This window comes from Ixodes scapularis, unplaced genomic scaffold (genome assembly GCF_016920785.2).
Source record: "Ixodes scapularis isolate PalLabHiFi unplaced genomic scaffold, ASM1692078v2 PGA_scaffold7__128_contigs__length_106722199, whole genome shotgun sequence".
Classification (NCBI taxonomy): Eukaryota; Metazoa; Arthropoda; class Arachnida; order Ixodida; family Ixodidae; genus Ixodes; species Ixodes scapularis.
In genome coordinates, this window is record NW_024609882.1 from 6,820,781 (window position 1) to 6,842,301 (window position 21,521).

The 21,521-nt window shown below is 45.2% G+C and overlaps 1 protein-coding gene across 1 annotated transcript; it reads left to right on the plus strand.

Moving 5' to 3' along the window:
* Window positions 1-1,945: 1,945 nt before the first annotated feature.
* On the plus strand, window positions 1,946-20,376 carry LOC121046168. Its single transcript, XM_042286417.1, has 4 exons — window positions 1,946-1,952; window positions 17,568-17,654; window positions 18,371-18,424; window positions 19,449-20,376. The coding sequence occupies exons 2-4, from the start codon at window positions 17,625-17,627 to the stop codon at window positions 19,947-19,949; spliced, it is 585 nt and encodes a 194-aa protein (XP_042142351.1). The 5' UTR covers window positions 1,946-1,952; window positions 17,568-17,624; the 3' UTR covers window positions 19,950-20,376.
* The last annotated feature ends 1,145 nt before the right edge of the window (window positions 20,377-21,521 follow it).

The window sequence follows — 21,521 nt, forward strand, 5'->3', positions numbered from 1 at the left end:
ACTTCGAAAAAGAATAACGACACCGGGCATTTTGGAAGACGACGACCAAGACAAAAGCAGTCACGCGTGATCAAGGGGCCGAGCTGCTGTCTCGTAACATTGAGGTTTAAAGAGTTTCAGATGTTCAAAGTTTGTTTCCGTTGTAGTATATTTCCTATTCAGGTTGTCTACCGAAGCGTTCACTTTTAAGAATGGGGTGAGTTCATTGGGTTTCAGAACTGAAACACTGACCGGGGTTCTCATATTGAGAACTTTCTTTTCCGCCGCCACAAATCATGGTAACCCCATCATGCCGCAAACACTCGGCAATGCTGAGTGTTCGCGGTATGATGCTCTTGTCAATATCATTTGTGGTTACAATGAACGAGCCCTGCATACATTCCCCATACGGGGGCATTTTGCACATTTCCTTTATTCGTAGAGGCGCCCTAAGGATCCCTGGTCGTGCTGCTAGAAAGTAACGTTAAAACGTGAATTGTAATCGAAGGAGTTCCTGTCGACATGCACCTCATCAATACAACGACGGCATTTTCTGTTGATCTTCTGCGAAGGTGTAATATCTGCGAGGACATCAAATCACGTCAAAAAATTTCCAGAGAAGTATAGAAACGACACATATCCGAAAGCAATTGAGATGATGTGGATTTCGTTGTCTCTCGAGGCGGTGACCAGAAACTGACATGCTGTAATATTTTATCAGGAAGCGAATTGTTAATAAGATGATCAAACTTGAAGTTATACGTTGTTAGTTGCTAATAAGAGACGATAAAACTCGAAGCTATACGTTTAGGGGTTTGACTTGAATAGAATGATTTTAAGTCGTGGCGCGAATTTGCGACCAGACAAGGTCTTCACGGGGTGTGGCTAGTATTAAAAAAAAATGTCCACCAGATTTAATTTATTAAGACAGTTGTAGCTTGGCTCATACTAGAGCCACTGAGCAAGCTACACTCTATACTTCACACATTTTCTTCGGCTGCGTCAACAGCAATCAGAGCGAGAAAAATGACCGAGACACCGGAACAGTCGAGGCTCACGACTTTCCGGCCGTTGCTGTCGTTTTGGTACCTGTGCGAGTAGCCGTCGCATGTCTCAACCAACCCTAAAAAAAAAAAAAAAGAAAAAAAAAAAAAAGAAAATTTGCTTTGCATTAGTTTTGAATATTTCACTGGAATCCCCAATCAGGAAATTAGCATCCATCCTTTCTTGTTAGTCCACCCCTTCTGCCTCACAGATATGTACACAGAGTACCGACGCAATCCTGAGGCTTACGTGAATTTCCGTCGGACGCTTCCACGTGTAAACGACGCAAAAAAATGTGGCTCTACATGGCGGCTTTCTGAGCCATTCAAGCCATTCACCCATGTACGAGTAATGACCTCCGAGCTGCAGCAGACGGCAGCCGCCTCCCGCGAATAGCCGCGATGCGCAAGAAGAAAAGAAACTCGGATCATGAGCACGAGGGCAGCCCTATAATAGAGCGCGCTCACTCGTCGCAGCAGTACCACCGAGAAGACAAGGCTTGGGCGTGACGTCATCGTTCGTGGACCACCGGACCAGCCCCGAGCGGCAGGCATATCCGTCTTGGCGTCGTGAGACGCTATGAGACGCTCTGAAGGCGACGCTGACAAGAAGTTAGGCGGCGCTGTCTCCCAGGCGGTATTGCTTACAGACGCGTTCGGTGAAATGGCGGAGTGGTCTCTTCCGAGACGTTGGGAGTAGAAGACGAAAAAGAGTTGTTCACCTTGCGTCCGTCGGCTTTTGGATCGCGCGGGCGCCTCGTAGACTGGTTCCATTAGCGATGAAAGGACAGCCATGGCCGGTGAGAAGGGCGAAGACGCGGCTCTATTTCTTAGGTTGTCATATCTTGATGTTGTTGTTTTTTCTCTCCCCTACATGCAGCGGTGACCTCTAGAAGAACCATTCTGAATATTATCACAATCGCTTGCTTTGTAAGTATAACGTAGTCTTTGTATATTCTGATAGTGGACCGGTCTAAAAACCGTTTAGAAAAAAAAAAAAAAAAGAAAGATTAGTGGCTTGTTGGGCACGCGTTACATAACAAGCTCTACTCAGATTTCTTTTCAAACGTGGAATTGTTTGGAGAAACCGGAACCCTTGGTCTGTGTATCCTTTTGAAAAGCGATCTATCGACTCTTTCTCAAAAACAGTTTTCCGAAAGAGAGACACTCACTTAAGTGCCTGCCATGTGATAACCAACCCAAAGGAAATTACACGCCCCCCCCCCCCCCCCTAACTTGATAATTTCTTAATTAACAACTGGGTGTAGTTGTGCCGTGACCTCAGTTCTCTTCAGAATTATTTGATTTCGCCACTGCCACAGAAACTATTGCCAAACATTAAATATCTTATAATTTCTGGCGACATATATCCCAATTTATTTATTTCGTTTCATTGTCAGTTTGGGGGGGGGGGGGGGGGGGGGGAAGGGGGGGCTTTCGGTGTTCCTTCATAAAACCTACAATAATAATTCGATTTTATAAAGAGAAAATTATTGAACTAGGTCTATATTCTCCTATCTTTTCTCAGACCTTGTCAGAAACACCACATTTAAAGTGCTTCCTTCTTATAGTCATGATCGCTATACCGTATTTGCTCCAAGTGTTCCCTTTCGCTCAGCTGATCAACTCTCTGCAAGTTCACAACAATGCGATGGCTCTAGCCACGGGGCACAGCATCCGGACATACTTCAGCCTGCACAAGGGCACCGCCTACCCTGGTAAAGAATATATTTAAAAAAAAAAGGATTATTTCGCTACTTACAAAACAAACATTCTAAACGCGACATCCCAACACCATATTAATACCATCACGGGTACGCGAAGTACAGTTGAAAGCAAGTGAGGTAATGAACGTTTAACGTACTTCTTAAAGTTCATCCGTCTGTCATAGCCAGTCAGGTTATTTTTCTTTTCACATTTCTAACGATAAAGGTATAATGCTGGATCAACTAAGACTACTTGTCTCCCAGAATAATTTTTGATGTCATATCTTATCATATAACAACGAAGGATCATACGAAATCAATGCACGGCCAAGATATGCACCACTACAACCGCCAGTATTATAACGCTGTGGCATATGCCTCATCTCTATTTTACGTCCTCTGAAACCATCATATAGTGGGAAATGAAGTCGCTTATATCATCAGACCGTCGAAGTGTGTCATTTAATCGACAGCAATCAGCGACAATCGTTAAACATCCCACATATTGGACCATTCGGGTTATATCGTGAGGACATAAAGAAATTCATATCATAATTAACACATCTATGAAACATCCAAAATCCCTTCACTCTAAAATTGTTAGGAATACGTACATAATTCGGGACAGCTGCGGTTCATGTAAAAACCCTTTAGGAGTAAAAAAAAAATTACGTTTAAACTTAACTTGCCTACACCTCATGCTAATGGCCAATCAGCTAAATTCGCTTCAGTTCCTTTAGCCGGGTCACGGCTGTTCGATTTCCTGCTTACCCCTTAGAGGAAATCGAGGTGCCGTGGCAGAGGTAACATCAATGTTGTTTTAGCACATCTACAATTTGTTGACATGAGAAATAAGAAGTCGTACAACAATCGGACTTGTAGGTTGAAGGGATCTTTATAAAATTTAATTTTATTAATAAAACGATACAGCCAGCTAAAAAAAAAAATTAACGATTCCGTATTGTTTGTAGAGAAGGGTGATATCAAATTATATAAAAATTGAAAGGTATAAATAAAATACGAGATACGCGAAGGAAACGTTAATTACTTCGAGCAACACAATTACGTTCAACAGGCGTCAAACAAGCTGGTTGAAGTGGCACCATAGTCGGAGGCATGTTACGAACCTACCAGATGATCCGCTTCCTGTGCGAGCTTTCTGCCTCTGGTAAGGCTTCGTCGCCCGCGCAGTTAAAGCACGGCTGACGACAACCACCAATTGCTGTAGGCGGAGCCGCTTCGGCATTCTTAGTGAGGCGCTAGCGTATTTTATCGCAGTATCCTTCTCACCAAAATGATCAGACCCAGACTTCAGCTCTTTGTCTACCAAATCTGCCTAAGGTCACACGATTCAAGGACGTCGCTTTGTCGACAGCTTGGATGTCAAACACGTGACCCGGTGACGTCATGGTTTCTTGCTTGCAGCCATGACGGCAGTGACCGCCATTCTCTTTGTGGGGATGTTCACCTCCACCCTGAGCGCCATTTCCGACATTGTCTACCTCTGCGCCCAGTGCACGGTACGTTGAGGCTCGGAAGTCGCACTCGCGCCACGTTTGTGTTTTAGTACTGAGCTTGGCCTTGGGTATACCATCGGGAGTTTAGTGACGTTTGCTGGGCTCGGTGTAATGTTAAAACGAGTATAGATGAACACCAAACTTTATTTTCCCTACGTGTCGACTTTGAACCGTCCGATATGAGACTTCCAATTTACACATCATCGTGGGCGCTTCTGTCGCGCTGGAACAATGGATGAGGCGTTCGCTGAACGTAGCGCACAAGCGAGCCTAATATGAACTTAAAGAGCCCCTGAAAAGAAGAAAAAAAAGTTTTTTTAAGCAGTCTGGTCGGGACATGTTTGTCAAGAAATAAGTTTTACGCGAAAAGAAATTTTTAGAGCAATATTGACTGCGAGAGATTTATTTGAAATTCTGCGCGCAAAGTTCATGACGTCAGGGATTGGTCATTCGCCCTTTCCACCTCCACCATGTGAAGACGAAGCCGATCCACCTCTCCTCCACGCTTCCGAAATGCCGAGAGAGAGAAGAAGTGGAAAAGAGGTGACTACCAACTAAATCGTGTCTAGCGCCGTCAATATATTGCTCTAAATTTTTTCTTTCTCGCGTAACATTATTTTTTTTACACGCGTGTCCCTCCCCCCCCCCCCCCCCCCCAAGCCTACGAATCAAAATTCTTTTAGGGGCCTTTATTGTTATTATTATTATTATTTCAAAATACTGCGATCTTAAGAAAGGTTATTGCAGGACTTACACACAGAGAGAGCGTCATAGGTTAAGCAACACAGCCTAAAAGGACACGTCAATAAGTAAAATAGAAGGGTTATAGAAGGAATCACATCAATAAGTAAAATAGGAGGGTTCTAAATAGTATGCACTCTATAGTACGCACAATACAACCTAAAGTGCATCCGAAATTTATCAAAATCAAGTGAACGAGTCGCACCCTCAATACTGTTTCAGTTTTTAATAGTTATAGGAAAGAAAGAGAATTTAAAACAATTAAGGTTACATTGATATGGTACAATGTTTAAGGAATGAGAACTATACGAGTGGCGTGATTGAGTAGTAAAATCAATATAACTATTACCATCAAGTACACTGTTATTATTACATATTTTATGTAGGAGCTTAAGACGTTCAACATTAAGTCTAGAAGTTAAGTACTCTAGTCCTACATCAAACATGGATCACGTGGGGGAAAACTTGCGGTCGTAGCGGTTGCAAATAAGTTTGATGGCCTTAGTTTGTATTGTGTCAAGGAGCCTATGTCCCGCTTTGAAATTTGGGTCCCAGACTACGCAGCCATATTCCAAAATATGTCTAGTTAAGGTCTTATAAGGGGTTATTTTAACTTTTTTTTGTTGAAGATTTCAAAGTTCTTTTAACGTATCCCACTTTTTGTAGGGAATACCAAGTGTACTTATCTCAACGTAAGATAAGGCTGGACACGTGCTGTTAAAAGTAAAGTGAGAAATATCGCCATTATCACGACTAAATACCGATCTAAAGTAGTTGTTGAAACAGTTGGCAATCACCGCTAGTTCGCCAACTCCATTCACCCTCAATAATAAAACTTTGGAAATCGTCAAAATTTTGAAGGATAGACCTCCAGAATTTGGAAGGGTTTGATGTCATAAATTCAGATAGGGTTATGTTAAAATATTTCGTTTTAGCTGCCAACGTTTTTTCTTTCAAAGTAGTTTTTAGATTTTCAAACAGAGCTTTATCACCAGGGGTTGCATTCTGTTTCAACGGGCGTTTTCTTTTACTCTTCGCATTAACTGCAAGAAATCTCTGGTAATCCAAGGCTGTGCCGGATTTTTCTTCTTTTTTAAAAGAGGTACAACATTGTTTATACATTTATCTACGAGAGAATTGAAATAATTAAGCGGCGTGTTAACATCAGAGTCCGCACTTATAGCACAAAAATAATCAAAACAAAAAAAAAGCTTTGCTCATTAATTATAGTTGCATCGTCAGCCCCGTAGAAATCAAGGACCGTGACGATTTCAGGACTCCCATGATTGATATAAAAATTGAGCTTAGCTAAAAATGCTTTATGATCTGAAATTCCCTCAATTAATTCGGATTCGTAACCCAATTGTGTAACACCATGACTAAGAAAAACAGGATCGAGGATAGCATTGTTCCTGGTATGCGTTTTTACAATCTGATCCAGATCAAATGACACAGTCATGTCTACAAGAGCATCATCGGGAACCAACCACATGTGTTTCCCAGTTACTATATGGCGCATTGAAATCACCCAATAACACGAGCTTGGAGCTAGCTAGATTATATTTTTGTATGTAATCATAAACGTCCTCGATAACTTGAAGGGAAGATCCAGGAGTTCTATAAATAGCGCCGATAACAAGAACGAGCATAGCAAGCCGCACTTTACACCACAAGGACTCAGTGTTAGGTAAGCTCGACAAAACAAAATAGTTAAGGCCAGTTAAAAAAAAAAATAACGCGACACTACCGCCTCTAGAGGATCTATCATTGCGTACCACACTGTAATTAGGAGGACTGAATTCACAGTCAAGAATACCATCATGTAACCAAGTCTCGGTAACGCATATTACGTGCGGTGAGCATGAAGATACAAGGCACGAAAACTCGGTTGCTTTGGGACAAAGGATTCTAGGATTGATGTTTAATACAGAAAACGATTTCTTCGCTACGTGTCAATTTACGTGTTCGGGCTGGACCGGGTGAGGTGCTTTCACAAGTTTGTTATTTGTAGCATCCCATGAGTACCGGACGTTATCAACAAGGATATGGTCGTAACGCAGGCTAACCCTAGCTCCGCTCCCTCTAAGCGCGAAGGTGCCGGACCAAAGCTCTTTTCGAATGTTCCGAAGCCCTGGCGAGAAATCCTCGCTGATAAATAATCGAGTGCCTTTAAGTTTGTGAGCGTTTTTGAGGATTTGCATTTTGTCTCGAAAATCAATCAACTTAAATATTACTGGTCTGATTCTGCCCTCTCCAACCAAAATAAGGAGACGACAGCGTTCTATGCCATCACAATGGACAGACAATTTTGAAGACAACAGCGTAGATACGCTATCAAGTTAAGACGCAGGGGATCCGTTTTCGGGTTCTAGTAAGGTACACCACCAAGCTATTTCTACGAGAACGATTTTCTAAGTCATCATTCTTATCTACGAGTTGGGAGATTTATCTCGAGAGCAGCACTTGTTTCTTCTAGACGCTGAACTCGCATAGCAAGATCGGATATCTGGGACACACTTGAATCGATTGCAACAGGTCGGGATTCAAAGCCCGCAAATTTCGCATCCAGAGCCTCTTGTCTGTTCTTTGTAAAAGAGAAGTCTTCAGCAATTTTGTGTTTGCCCAGATAGAATTTGCTGAAGGAGAATCTGGGTCTCAGGGTCAGGGTTAGACTCGAAATCGCCACAGTGCAACAGTACAAACAAACAAATTCTGTACCATGACAGCAAGGCAGAAAAAGCAGAAAAAATGCTACCCAGTGGGTCCGGTAGCAGCGAAGGTGAGCGCTCGTCAAACTTATAATTAGAAGTGCCATACAAAGAAACAAACTCTACCTGGAGGGTGAAATAGAAGAATCTTATTGGCATGTTCGCCCAGCAGCCACCAAGCCCACTGAAGAGGAATGGCTGCGTCGGTGGCTTTATGGCCTCTATAACGGAAGTAGGGGATGCTGGCGTGCACCCGAAGAAAGACGGATCCAGTGTTGGTAGACGAAGTATCAGCCGGTCGTCACTTGTCCACTCATCACACGCCGATAAGAGTTTATCCCCGTGGAAGTAGGAATAGCTGTGATCATGTACGGCAAGAAATCCGCGTTGGCTTGGTGCAAGAGCACCGGGGGATGACCAGGCGTAACTTAGGACCGCGATCTGGAGGGTGAAGTAGAAGAATCTTAGTGGCATGTTCGTCCAGCTGCCACCCAGCCCACTGTGGCAGTTGGACGCTGGACCTCTATTGGGCGAACCGTAGCTGTAGAGAACCTCCTAAACCATAAATCGCACAGCATGTGGCTGTTTGATACTTTAGTGTTAACACTTTATTTCGCGCTACGCAGAGGTTCGATGTAGAGCCAACTGAACAAATTCATGCAAAAAGAAAGTAAAAAAAAAAACAACGAAACCCAGGTATTCTTGAAGAGTGAAGACTCCAACAGGCTACAGGATAAATGAAGATATATGACCTCTTTCAAGCATGCATTTTATATGCAAAGATAGAATACTCGAACATAAAGCATTATGTTCAGGTGGGTAAATATCGATCATAGCAGCGGTCCATGTATTTCATCTTAACATATTTCAGCTTAATAGTGCACAGGCAAGACTGCTTGCCCGAGTTAACAATCGAGGAACCTATCAGATGCTGTAGGCGTCCTTGCAACCACCGTTATTGATAGCAAAATGCAATCATGTTAATTGAGGCTTACCTTAACGTTTCATCCCCTACCTAAAAAAAAACACTTCTTTAGTTTTAATTGAAATATTGCTTCGTCAGACACAGTGCTGGATCTCCACCGGGCGAACCGTAGCTCTAGAGAATCTCCTAAACAATGAATCGTACAGCACGTGGCTGTTTGATCATTTCTTTGAGACCTATAAAAAAGCTACATTTCATCCACAAAGTACGCCTGAACCATTAAATTACTTATATAGTATTTCATTTTTGTTTTGCCCTTGGTAGAATATTTTGCGTTCTCGAATACCGCGATTAAATTGTGTTTTCTTTCTTCCGTCTTTACTTCCTTTTGCGCTCTGTGTTTAGCTATGACATGCACACTAAGCAACTCAACTTGAATTTTTAGTCTCACAGCAAACAGCACAATTACAAAAGTATGAAGAAAAAAAATCTAAAAATTAGTTTTTTTTATAAAAAGTAAAAAAAAGGATCAAACGTAGGAATGATCACTCGGCAAATTGTACAATATGTCAAAACAGGCGAGAGTGAAAAAGAAGCTGTTGTAGAAACATATGTATGAAATAAAATTAATAATAATAAATTAAAAGTTTTTTTAGAAAAAATAAATAAAAATAGGGCGAGAACACAATGAGAGCTCTCGAATCGTTAAGAACGGCTCCGGCATGTAGCTGTCTTACTGAAGGCGTGCTACAATACATTTAATAGAAATAATGTCCCTCCCTCGTTTCTCCGTGCCCAGAGTAATCGACAACTTAATAAACAAGGGGCGTAGCGAGTGCCGAGAGTTTTATTATCACTCTGCAACCAACAAGATTTAAGTATTTTCTTATGAGAGCGCCGAAAGAACACTCTTAGATATAGGAAGTGTAGTACTTACACCCTCTTGTTCCTATATAACACCGCAAAACTACATTTCGACGTTCACTTCACCGACGTCGAACTCATGACACCAACTTTTATGATCGGCTTGAGAGCTGAATGATACGCCTTACTAAAAAGCTAACATACAGAACTTGAAAGTATATAACAGAGAGGACGAGGACGGGAACAGGACATCTTTCATTTAGCAACAACATAGAATGGCACAACAATAAAACCGCCCCCCCCCTCCCCCCAAGGGTCTCAACGTTCTCAAAGAGGGAAAGGAGATACTAGTTATAAAGGAAAGGGAATACACCAAATAGAAAAGTTTGAAAAGCGCACCAGTAATCTAGTTATCTCCGATTACATAGAATTGGACCTTTGTCATTGTCAGTGATAATGCAGAATTATTCTTGTTCGCAGTTCAAAAAGGGAAATGTACTATAAATATAAGAGTTTAAAAAAGCTGTAGCGTCACGACGAGGTGTCAGTATTCTAGTCATCTCTGGTGTTAAGAATTCAACCTCTGTCTTTGTCAATGATAATGAAGGTGCAGAAATGTTGTTAACTTTATAACTAGTATCTCCTTTTCCTCTTTGGGAACGTTGAGACCCTTGGGGGGCGGTTTTTTATCGTTGTGCCATTCTATGTTGTTGCTAAATGAAAGATGTCCTGTTCCCGTCCTCGTCCTCTCTGTTTTATACTTTCAAGTTTTGTATCTATCAACCAACGCGCTCGTTTTCAATTGAAGTGGCTAGCGTACGCATTAAAAAAAAAAAAAACTCATGCTTTTTAGCAGGGTTAACAACACCATGAGTGTTTTCCTGTGTGTATGGTGAAGAGGGTATACTTCTGAGTGCTCAGTCAATGCACAACACCTAGTGGAATAGAAAACATGGCCGCAGTCCTGGATTTACAACGTCACTGTCCGGAGGCCGGTGGGAACCAGTGCATGCGTCGGCGTTCGGCGGGGAGTCGTGTTGCCACGAGTCCAAGCGGAATGCTGACGCGGCACTCGTGTACATTCGGCGCCTGCGTTGGCCTCTGGTACGTGACGTGGAAACTACAGCACGGCAGCCTTGTATTTTGCTAGGTGTCAATTATTATGGGCCTTATTAGGTGTTTTAACGCGGCGTATTCAGCTTTTTTTCGTTTTTTTTTCGGGGGGGGGGGGGGGGGGTATAAAGAAAGGAAGTCCGTCATGAAAGGGACGTGGTTTGTTCGTTTCACCATACCGCTTCGCTTGCCCGCAGAAAAACCGCGTCTGCGTAATGTCTTTCCTCGTTTGGAACACCGTAGACATCTTGGTGGACAGCGCCTGTCAGATCACCCTCGTCCACTTGACTTCCTCCATCAGACAACACGTGAGTTCACTGGCTCGGACCTATTAGCGGCGAGATGTTTTCGTGCCGCCCTCGTATGGTCACCTTTCGTGACGTCATTACCTTGCGAACAACGAGTTCGATGGTGCTTGTAATTAGCATGGTGGAAGCTTGAAATCATTGCGCTCTCAAAGCAACACTGCCAACACCGTCAAAAATAAAGTTCTTACATTACTCTTATTTCCGTCGATGACAAATCCTTCCCTGACGTCAAAGTCAGCATTCCGCCAATTGTGTAATCACAGTGACGCTTTCGATCGCTCACGTCGCCAATACCACCTGTAAGATAAGGCTGTCCACAGGACGCCATATTTGAGGACGCTGTTTAGAGCGCATGCTCAGAGCGAGCTCACATCAATAGGCTGCTATAAGACCGGCAATCGTGATGGCGTGGAATGCACGTTGCAAAGGGACTGCGGAAGCTCGCCATCAGCACGCGCTCAGCAGTCGCGCACGCGCCTCTGACGTCACGCGGCTGCGGTGGCGCTGCTGTCGGTGCGGCACATGCGCAGACGCTTCACTTCACGCGAATATGGTTTGTGCGCACGCGCAGAGCCCACACCTGGTGTGGGTCCATTCTCTGTAACCGCTCATTCACACTGGCAGCGGATCCGCGTTCGCAAAGCGGTTGCGAACGCTTTGCAAACGCGGATCCGCTTCCAGTGTGAATGAGCGGTAACCGTGGAGAGTAGTCCACTCACCTCCTCTCCAGCGTTCGCTCGGTTAAAGTGGGAAGAGCGGACAGTGGATCTACGCGGGGCCGCCTATTTTGCTTCGGCGTCGTTGACAGAGCGTATTTCAGCGTCTCACAGCTAGCACGACGTTAGCACGCGGCAACGCCGCGTACTAACGTCGAGCTTTCAGCGTGTTTGCCTCTCGGGACGGGTCGGGGATGTACTAAAATAGAGAGTTCTAGAGATCCGTTTTTGTACATGCGACACCGTGCGATAGTCCCCCCGGTGCGAAAGAATATTGATGAGTGCCAAAGTAACAAAAAATATTTTTCAGTGTACATGCAAAGTACGAAGAAAACGTAGTTTTTGATTTTTGTCGATTTACACAGGGGAGCCAATCTTTCCACAATTTTAGCGAAAGCCCTCCACCAAATTCACGAACCTCCGTAGTAAATCTCAGAGCGTTAAGTTAAGAAACCGATGTATGCGGTCAGTTTAAAGTGCGTTCATTCCCTTTCACCCGCGTTGTATAGATCGCAAAGTCGTTTTATTATTCTCATAAAAAAGCTCCTTTTTGACAACCACGCAAAATATAGGGCTTGCGAATTTACTATAGCTGATCAGATAGAAAATAACGTCATTCATGCTACAAATCCTCTTGGGCTCGAACGGGCTTATTAGCGTGCATTTTTGATTCTTCCTTCATTTAGGACAACAAATCAGCCATCGAAGAAGATGCCAACAAAGAAATTCAAGCACACGTACGTCACACACTGCTGCATTCAAGTGTAATCCCGGAAGAGACGTTTCATTAAGAACTACTGAAACGTAACAGCTCCAACATCATGCTCGTAAAGAACAAATTGGCAGCGGCCTTTATCTCCTTAGAGTTCTATAAATACATGCATGCAGTATTTGGGAGTAATTGTTTTAATGCGGAGGGCAAGTTCTTCTGCTTCTTTCGCAGGGGGTAGCGGTGACGTCAGAACGCCGAGCCCTGATTGGCTGATCGCGACCCCCTATCTGAGCGTCGTCTGCTCCTTTGCAACATCGTCTGCTCGCAACGTCGTCTGCGTCTGTCTTACCTTTCCTGCGACTTTCGAAAGTGCAGAGTCCAGAGGCCAGAAGTTCACAAAACGATCTTACGCCAAAAATATGCGTAAGACAAAACTTGAGAACAAATCCGTATTCACGAAACCAGATTTCCGTAAGTTTTGCGCAAATTACGACGAAATCCTACGACAGCTCCGAAGCTGTCTTACGCACTTCTTACGATCAAATCAGCATGGCCGACAGCGTTGCGGTCGCGACGACCAACGGACGTTTATTTTTCTACGTGCGCTTCTCACGCGTCCCGACTTCAAGCAGCAAGAAAAAATTAAAAAGCATTTGAAACAGACCACGACGAGCAAGAACGCTGGATACACAAACACCCGAGAAAAGCTCCAACGGCCACGATTCCACCGACAACGACCAAGCGAGCACGGCAGATAGGCCTAGCAGGCACTCCGACTCGGCAACCGTCTGTCCACGACCGGCTGACGTGCTGAATGGAATATGCCCGCGCGACCCTTGTGAACCCTTCGCGTCTTATACTTTGATCGCTGACCTCAATTTTACATTAAGAGGTCAATTTCTTAGTCTTGTCATCTCCTTGTTTTCCGAGGCAACGGTGACTCGCCGGTAAAAAAGCGGTGAATCTCCGACAGACGCAGAAAAGGTAAAGCAGCCATCACTTTGACTAGCAGACGTAAAGCAGACGACGTTAACCGCGCCAACCGCCGACGCCGTTAAGGAGTGAGGAGTCTCGCCGCACACGAAAGGAGGGAAAAAGTATTTGGGAGGGAACTTGCGTACACTAACCACCCTCACCTCTCGGTTCTTAGCAAACAAACCTCGGCGCCTCGGGACACCTCGCCAGTGAGTCCTTTGACTTCCCTCCTTGATGCGCGTCTGCTCGTTGTTAAGGGCCGCCCACACTAGCGAGAAAACGCGCGTGGCACGCCGATCGCGGCAAGTAACAAAATGTCGCCGAAGCACAGTCAGCGCCACGAGCGCGTGCAGAGACACGCCCTTTATCTTCCCGCTTAACCGATTTATCGGCGCGCCGGGCGCGTTTTCTCGCTAGTGTGGGTGGCCCTTTAGACAAAAACAACGTACCGCTCGAGTTATTTCGTTTGCCCTCTCTTAAAGGGATACTTCAACGAAATTTGAAATATTCCCGTCGTGTTCAAAAATAGGTTGAATATGATCCACAATATCCGGAAATGACTATCGCACGTTTGTATTTTGAGCGTGGTGGCTGTATTTCTCGTTATAAACGGCCCACTCTGGCAAGCGCTCGGAGAAAACCCAGTGGAGACCACGTGACATCCAACGCAATCGTGACGTAGGTCGTCTCAAGACGAGCAAAGCTACGGCGAGGCTGACGTCGAGAGGATGGCCTAGTCGTTCCAGCCACCGAAGCGGCTGCTTTTGTACGAATTTTGAGTGACGGGTTAATCTTCTGTAATCTTGTAGGGGGACAATAGCGACTTCTGCGACACACAAAAGGCATTCTCGGGAAGAGGGGAGTTCCTCCTGCCCCTCTTCTCTCATCGTGGCCGGAGACGAGGCAACCTCCGTCACTCGCTGTCAAGGTTCCTAGACGGGCATTACAAGCGAGGCGTTAGCGACATCCACCATGCTCTTTGCTAATCGTTTAATTCGTTTTAAAATTCCTTTTCGTGACTTTTTTAACAAGATATTGGTATGGTCGATGTGATGCTGCTTTTTGAACACATATACACCAAAAAATGAGCGCCGAAATTTCGTTGTAGTATCCCTTTAAAGGGATACTACAACGAAATTTCGGCGCTCATTTTTTGGTCTATATGTGTTCAAAAGAGCAGCATCACATGGAACGTACCAATAAAATAAATAAATAAGTCTCGAAAGGGAATTCTAAAACGAATTAAACGATTAGCAAAGAGTACCTGGTGGATGTCGCTAACGCCTCGTTTGTAATGCTCGTCTAGGAACCTTCACAGCTAGTGACGGAGGTTGTCTCGTCTCCGGCCACGACGAGAGAAGGGGGGAAGGAGGAACTCCCCTCTTCCCAAGAATCCCTTTTGTGTGTCGCAGAAGTCGCTATTGTTCCCCTAGAAGATTATAGAAGATTAACCCGTCACCCAAAATTCGTACAAAAGCAGCCGCTTCGGTGGCTGGAACGACTAGGCCATCCTCTCGAAGTCAGCCTCGCCGTAGCTTTGCTCGTCTTGAGACGATCTACGTCACGATTGCGTTGGATGTCACGTGCTCTAAGCTGGGCCTTCTCCGATCGCTTGCCAGAGTGGGCCGTTTATAACAAAAAATACAGCCACCAGGATCAAAATACAAGCGTTCGATTGTCATTTACGGATATTGCGGATCATATTCAACCTATTTTTGAACACAACGGGAATATTTCAAATTTCGTTGAAGTATCCCTTTAAAGGCGAAGTCGAGTTCGCTCCGAAAGTCGCAGGAAAGGTAAGACAGACGCAGACGACGTTGCGAGTAGACGACGTTGCAAAGGAGCAGACGACGCTGAGATAGGGGGTCGCGATCAGCCAATCAGGGCTCGGCGTTCTGACGTCACCGCTACTTCTTTTCTCATGCGCAGAAGACGAAAATGAGCCCACTTGCGAGGCGTATTGTTTGCAAGACATTAAACCGTCGTTTCAGATAAGAAGCTCCTTTATTTTTTTTATAAACTTTTGGCAAATTTAATTGGTGTGTCACGTGACTAGGGAGGGTTGGAGGGGGAAGGGACACAGGTTGGGGGGGGGGGGGGGGGGGGAAGAGGGCACTGTAGGATGGTGGGGGAGGGATCGGGAGCAGGAAAGAGAAGAAAGGAGACAGAGATGAGAAGAGAAAATCAATGTGTTGCTTGACGTAAATTTCCCCCTTAAATTTAGCGGGCAAACTGAATTGGTGTCACCTTACTAGGAAGGAGGAGAGGGGAGGGGGGTAGGGGGGGGGGGAGGATTGAGCGAGGGAGAGCTAGGGAATCGGAAGTAGGTGGGGATGAAGGGGGTTGGAAGAGGGAACGAGGGGTAGGGAGGCGGTTGGGCAGGACACCCTACAAGGGAACTGGAACGATGGGGAGAGAAAGGGGGGGTGGAAGAGAGGAACGGGATAGGGAGAAATGGGAGAGATAGGATCTGTGTTTTACTTGACGTATATTTCCCCACTGAATTTAGCGGAGAAACTGAAGTGTTGTACAGGTCTCGTGACGTCAATTCCCCCCGTAAAACTTTTCGTGGGAAAACTGAATTGTACACGTCACATGGCGTCGATTTCCCCCGCTAAATTTAGTGGAAAAACTGAATTCGTACTTAGGTCACGGGGCGCCAATTTCCCCGCTAAATTTAGTCAAAAATGCACAGACGGATGAAACATTTTTTTTTATCGAAAGGTTTCGTCAAAATTATTCTTTAAAAAAATGAAGAGAAGAACGGCTTCATGGTGCACCACTTGACCATCTCAAGTAAAAAAAGAGCTTGACTACGACCATTAAGTCACACTCACGCTGTGCATACGTCATACCAAAGACACAGTGTTGCTGGCAGACACGGTGTCAGAAGTATCTGCGTTCACGTCTCAAGCATGTCTGCTTCATATATATGCATCCTTTGAACGTCTACAAATAATTCTTGTACGACCAATAACGACAGGACCGTCGTACGAGGAAGAATCCCGCCTCAAACAGCGTCTGTCTGCAGTGTCTTTTGTAAGATGCATTAGCGGTGCGAACGCGGTTTGATATCGTTGAATGCCTCGAGCCCTCGACTGTCATCGCTAGTTTGCACTGCGCGTTCTTTCTGTTTTTTTTTTTTAAATTTTATTTTTGATTGACGTGCCCCAGCCTGCGTTCCGATGCGCCAACGACGCATTTTGGCGTGCTTGCTCGCCGTATAGGACACGAAAAGGGGATGCCAATATGTTTGCTTGCTACGTAATTCTTTCATTTTGTCTCGCTTTTCTTTTTTTTTTTTTGTACCTTGACGTTACAGATATAGCTTTGTCAGCCTATTAGCTGTGAACGGAATATGCCATGAGCAAGTGCTCCAAAACGCGTCTTTGGTGCAGCGAAACGCGGGGAAGTGGGGGGGGGGGGGGGGAGGGGGGGGGGGGGGAACCCCGATAAAAAGTTAGGGCTTTACATCCCTTAGTGCTTTAGTTAGTGCCGGTAGTGATTTATATCAGGAGAGAAACAAGAACACGGGGACGTATTTGGCAGGTAAGCAAACGCACGAGGTGCACAAAGAGCAGACGAACTTGCTCGCCGTATAGTATACGAGGCTCGTTCAAAATTGACTAGCACTAATAAAAAAAGAAGGAAATGAGATATTTGGCAATAGGGAAATTTTTAACGGTACTCCCCGTGCGTATCCAGGCACCGTTGCCGTTGTTTTAGCAGCTTTCAAATTCCTTTGGCGTAAAGAGAACTGGACTGCGTGCACCGCCGTTGGTCGAACGTCTACGTACGGTTAATTTGTCACCGGTTGTCGTCTTTCGCCAAGAAGTGTCGACACCATTGGTACCCTTTTGCCCGTGACACCGGTCGTTACCGGTACTGTGCTTGCAATATACTCAAAATCACAGCTGGTTTAACTGTTTTCCTTCGCAAGAAATTTGATTATGTACCGCTGCTCCACAGCGGCGTACACATTGTCCGCCACATTTGTAGCTTGAACTCATGCGCATGCGTCAAATACGCTAGTCCAGGCAAAGAATAATCAAGAAGGATGTTGTTAACGTCGTCTGCAAGTTTCATCGTGCTACGGCTGGTCAGCAAGTTATGCACAAACGTCCCGGTTAACGATCCTTGTCTGGATTCGAAACCAACAGATGACCGAAATGGGCCTTGTGCCGTGAGCTATGTTTTTTTTTTTTTTTTGTTTTTTTTTTTATAATGTAACCTGTAGATGTCCACGTTGCCTTGCAGGAGAATGAGGATATCACGGAAACCCCCTCTCCCAGTCAGCTGACAAGTAAAGAAGCCATGGCCAAAGCACTGTCCGATTACACAGCGGTGAGGATTTTTTCGTGGGCTCTCGGTGCTGCAGCAATGTTTCTCGTGTGCAGAAAATAACAGAGTTGTGCCTTCTGCGTCATGATCTCAACGGGTGCTTATATTTTGTGACCTGATCTCATCTGCCCGTAGGTGTTCAGTAAGCTAAGATCGAGATAAACTATCTCACTTACATCCTGTTCACGGGCTGAAATTGTCAATCAAAAACCTGTTTTTTCTAACAAGAGAAATTTAAAAAAAAATCTTTCAGCCTTTCTACTTTGGGGAAAGAAGGAAGACCAGCGGAGCTGTACAATGGAAAGTAATGGCCGGCCGCAAGTCGGCAAGCCAGAGTGGAAAGGCTGCCGCCATCTAGGAGCAAAGGCGGCAACCAGATACGTGGCTTGCCGCCGTCGCTCATAGATGGCGGTAGGTGTCCAGAGTTCGGTGTCTTCATTTCTTTGCGGAGGACACGATCCTGGGAAAACTAGCCCTTAACAGCTCCGCTGTAAAAATATAGTAAGATTGAGAGTGAGCATAAAAGAAAAGAAAACGTTTGGTGTCACTCTCTTGCTTTAAATCTCTACCACGAAAAAACATAAACAAAAAAGAAACGGCGTATTTAATAATTTAGTCATCTCACTGGAAGGATGCCCATACGGGCTGCGATCGGTTTTTCCTAATGTTAATATTTAAAATAGAAGCGACTATTTCTGTAATTATTATTATTTTTGCAGGCAGTTCAACCCCAGGGTTCCATTCCAATTATCTTACTTCTGGTGCTGGTTAAGGTAAGTCCTGCGTTTCCTCAAGGTCTGGAAACCTCCGGAGTATTGTCGTTGTTCAAGCTACTTGGAAATGATGCTTGATCAGTGGTTTCCAAACTGTTAGGCCACGGATCCCCAGGGGTTCAACTCACGCTGATTCAAGAACCGCAGGCAGAAAGTGGCAGTCCTGACATCTTTGCAGACAAAGTGCTCACAATGTCCTCTTAGTGGTTTCTAGTTGACCAATGCGTTCTTAATAACCGCCTTCTTCGAGGAGGCTTTCGGATATGTTTCGTGTGGCATAATGTGAAAGACAATAAGCTAGGATGATAGGCGTGTTTTACCTTTATCAAAAAAAAAAAAAAAAAAAAGAAAACTAAAAAGACGTGAACAGTTTTTTTTCTTTTTTTTTAGAAACATGGGAAGACATGAGACATTCAACACCTCATTTCAAATTTTGGGGCCTACAAATTCAAACAGACTGGCGAGGAAGGCAGGCACGCTTCGACTGCGTGAATGTTCGAGACGTTCAAAACTTTACTGCCCAAAACAAGTCCTAACAAGCCCCTTTTTGCAAGGACCCCTGAACAAAGCAGGCCTACACCAACCCCGCCTAGAAGACAAGGCCGTAGTGCTGACATTTTTGCGTCCCCAGCGAAGGCCAACGCTGGCCACAGATTGGAAACGAGTGCTGCGTCAGGGCTCGGCTTACAGTCAAGTTTGAGCCGAACGTTGGCGCAATCGTGTCCAATCTATGACCCTCGTTGGCCTTCGTTGGTGACGACATCTTTATCAGCACTACGGCTTTGTCATCTACACACGCGCGCACACGCGTACGTAAATGCACGCACACACACACAGGCACACACCTGCGTACAGACTCACGCACGCACACACACGAACACACGTACACGCAGTAATGTGCGACATTGAATCGGCGTATAGTGCCTCCGGAGTCGTGCAAGGTCCCAACGATTTCAGCGAAATTTCTTAGCAGCCTCCCGGCGGGACGCTGATCCGCCACACATCGTTTTTTTTTATTTTTCAGGCGATGGTGCTGGCCATGTACAAGCAGTACGTGGACGCGGAGGACTGGACCGCCAGCATCAACACCGAACAGACACCGTCGTCGTGGTCCCGCACAACAGTCGGCAACCTGCGGCTGCTGTACAAGGAGCGGCGCAAGTCCCTGAAGTCCGTCCAGGCGCTGGCGTACGCGCAGCAAGAGACCGACAAGACCAGTTCTCCCGCCGTCGCCCAGCCTCAAACGGAAACCCCCTGGTTGCCCGCGGGCCTTCCCTGGCTTCCCAGGGAGGCCTCGACGACGGGTCACGAGCTCGAGGAAGGGCCCAAGTCGCCGGACACGCCGCCGCCGCTGAGTCCGCCCGAGTCGCCCGTCGATTTGCCCGGCACGTCCCGTGTGTCCTGCCGCGAGCGCCGGAGGTTGCGTGATCCAACGGACGCCAAGTCCCGTTCACCGAGGGTGTCTGTTGGTGGCTCACCCGAGATGTCACGAGGGCAGCCGAAACCCGGCATGCGGTCATCTTGAGCGTGTGCACGACGCTTTATCAACTGGAATTGGGACAGCTGTGCGGTCGGGAGATAGGAGAGATGTACTCTCTATGCCGGAATCTAATTTTTAGCGCGGTGTTTCTGGACGTTTTACGTTGACCTTCACCGCCGCGAGTAAGTGTGTCACTGATGTTCTTTGTCTTCGGTTCATCATCGCTTTATTTATGAACGAATGAATAGTTAATGCATAAACAAATGTTAATGATATGCGCAGATGGCGAATATTTATCTTTAGTTGCCTGTTTTTTTGCTGTCGTTCTTTTTTAGTCTTCTGCTGTCGTTCTTTTCTAAAGTCTGCCAAAGACAGACTTTAGATAGTGTTCCCGGTTTCACCTTCTCTTTTGGATTTACGTTCGTCAAATTCATTGTGTTATTGAGCAAAAACATTTCGAAATAAATGACCAATTATTAATCTTAAAGGGCGCTCAAGTGGTATCTGAGGTCGTCTATTTATGGTGGTACTTCAATTCACGTTCTCTTAGCATTCTAAAAAGAAAAACAAAACAAAGCGAAATTACACTCATGGGCGACCAATTCGCTTATTAAAACAAACAATCAAAAAGATCGTGACACGCCCGTCCTTCTACGTCTTGGAGCAGACACCAGGGGGCGCCGTCAGACGGTGTCTTCAAACAATAATTGCTGTGTCACGTCTCCTGCATCCGAAGATTTGACTCTTTTGTCAAAATACAATGCACAACGTGCCCTAGAAGAGCAATAATAGTAACGTTCTGAATGTCCACGCAATTAACTACTTGTATTAGTAAAATGTTATTGAGGTGGTGGAGACCTGAGGATGACCCCCTTCCCCCCCCCCCCCCCCCCCCCACACACACACACACACACACACTTTCCTCCCCCCAAAAGAAAATGGTGCCCGAGCATTTCTATTGCTGTGAGTTTACTAGGGCGTCTTGCCATGTAGAACTGGTTGTTTTATTGACTAGAGCCTAACAAACAATATGCTACCAAAAACAAACTTCCACATAAAGCACTTACTTGAGTGCCCCTTTAAGTTAACGTGCTGAATAGACGCGACACGCATTTTTCACAATTTCACCGATTCCGTGTCAGAAATGTTTTATGGATGGATGGATGGATGGTAATGGCAATAGCCTTTGTAACGGGCGGCAGCTTGCGCCATCTAGCCTAACATTTGTTATCTCTTCTTTTTTTTTTTCTTTTTAAGTTTGTAAAAATTTTGTATATATATATATATACTGTAAACGACTTAATTTTCGCGAATTGTAGGCGATTCGCGAAAATTGAGTCGTTTACAGTATATATATATTGTTTTATTATTTTTTTTTTACCCTTTCCAGATATTTTCACCCCAACCCCATTGTTTGAGCACCTATTGTTTGCTGTGTCATTTTAACGCCTCTGTCCTACGAAGGCTAAGGCTACAGTCAGGAACACAATCTCAGTTAGCCGCGCGTTTAGAAAGAACCCAGAAGTACTGCGTATTTCAAATTCATACACATAAATTTATTTTTCAATTAAAATTTGCGGCGCCGAAGCATCACAGCGGGCACTGTACGTGTTTCGC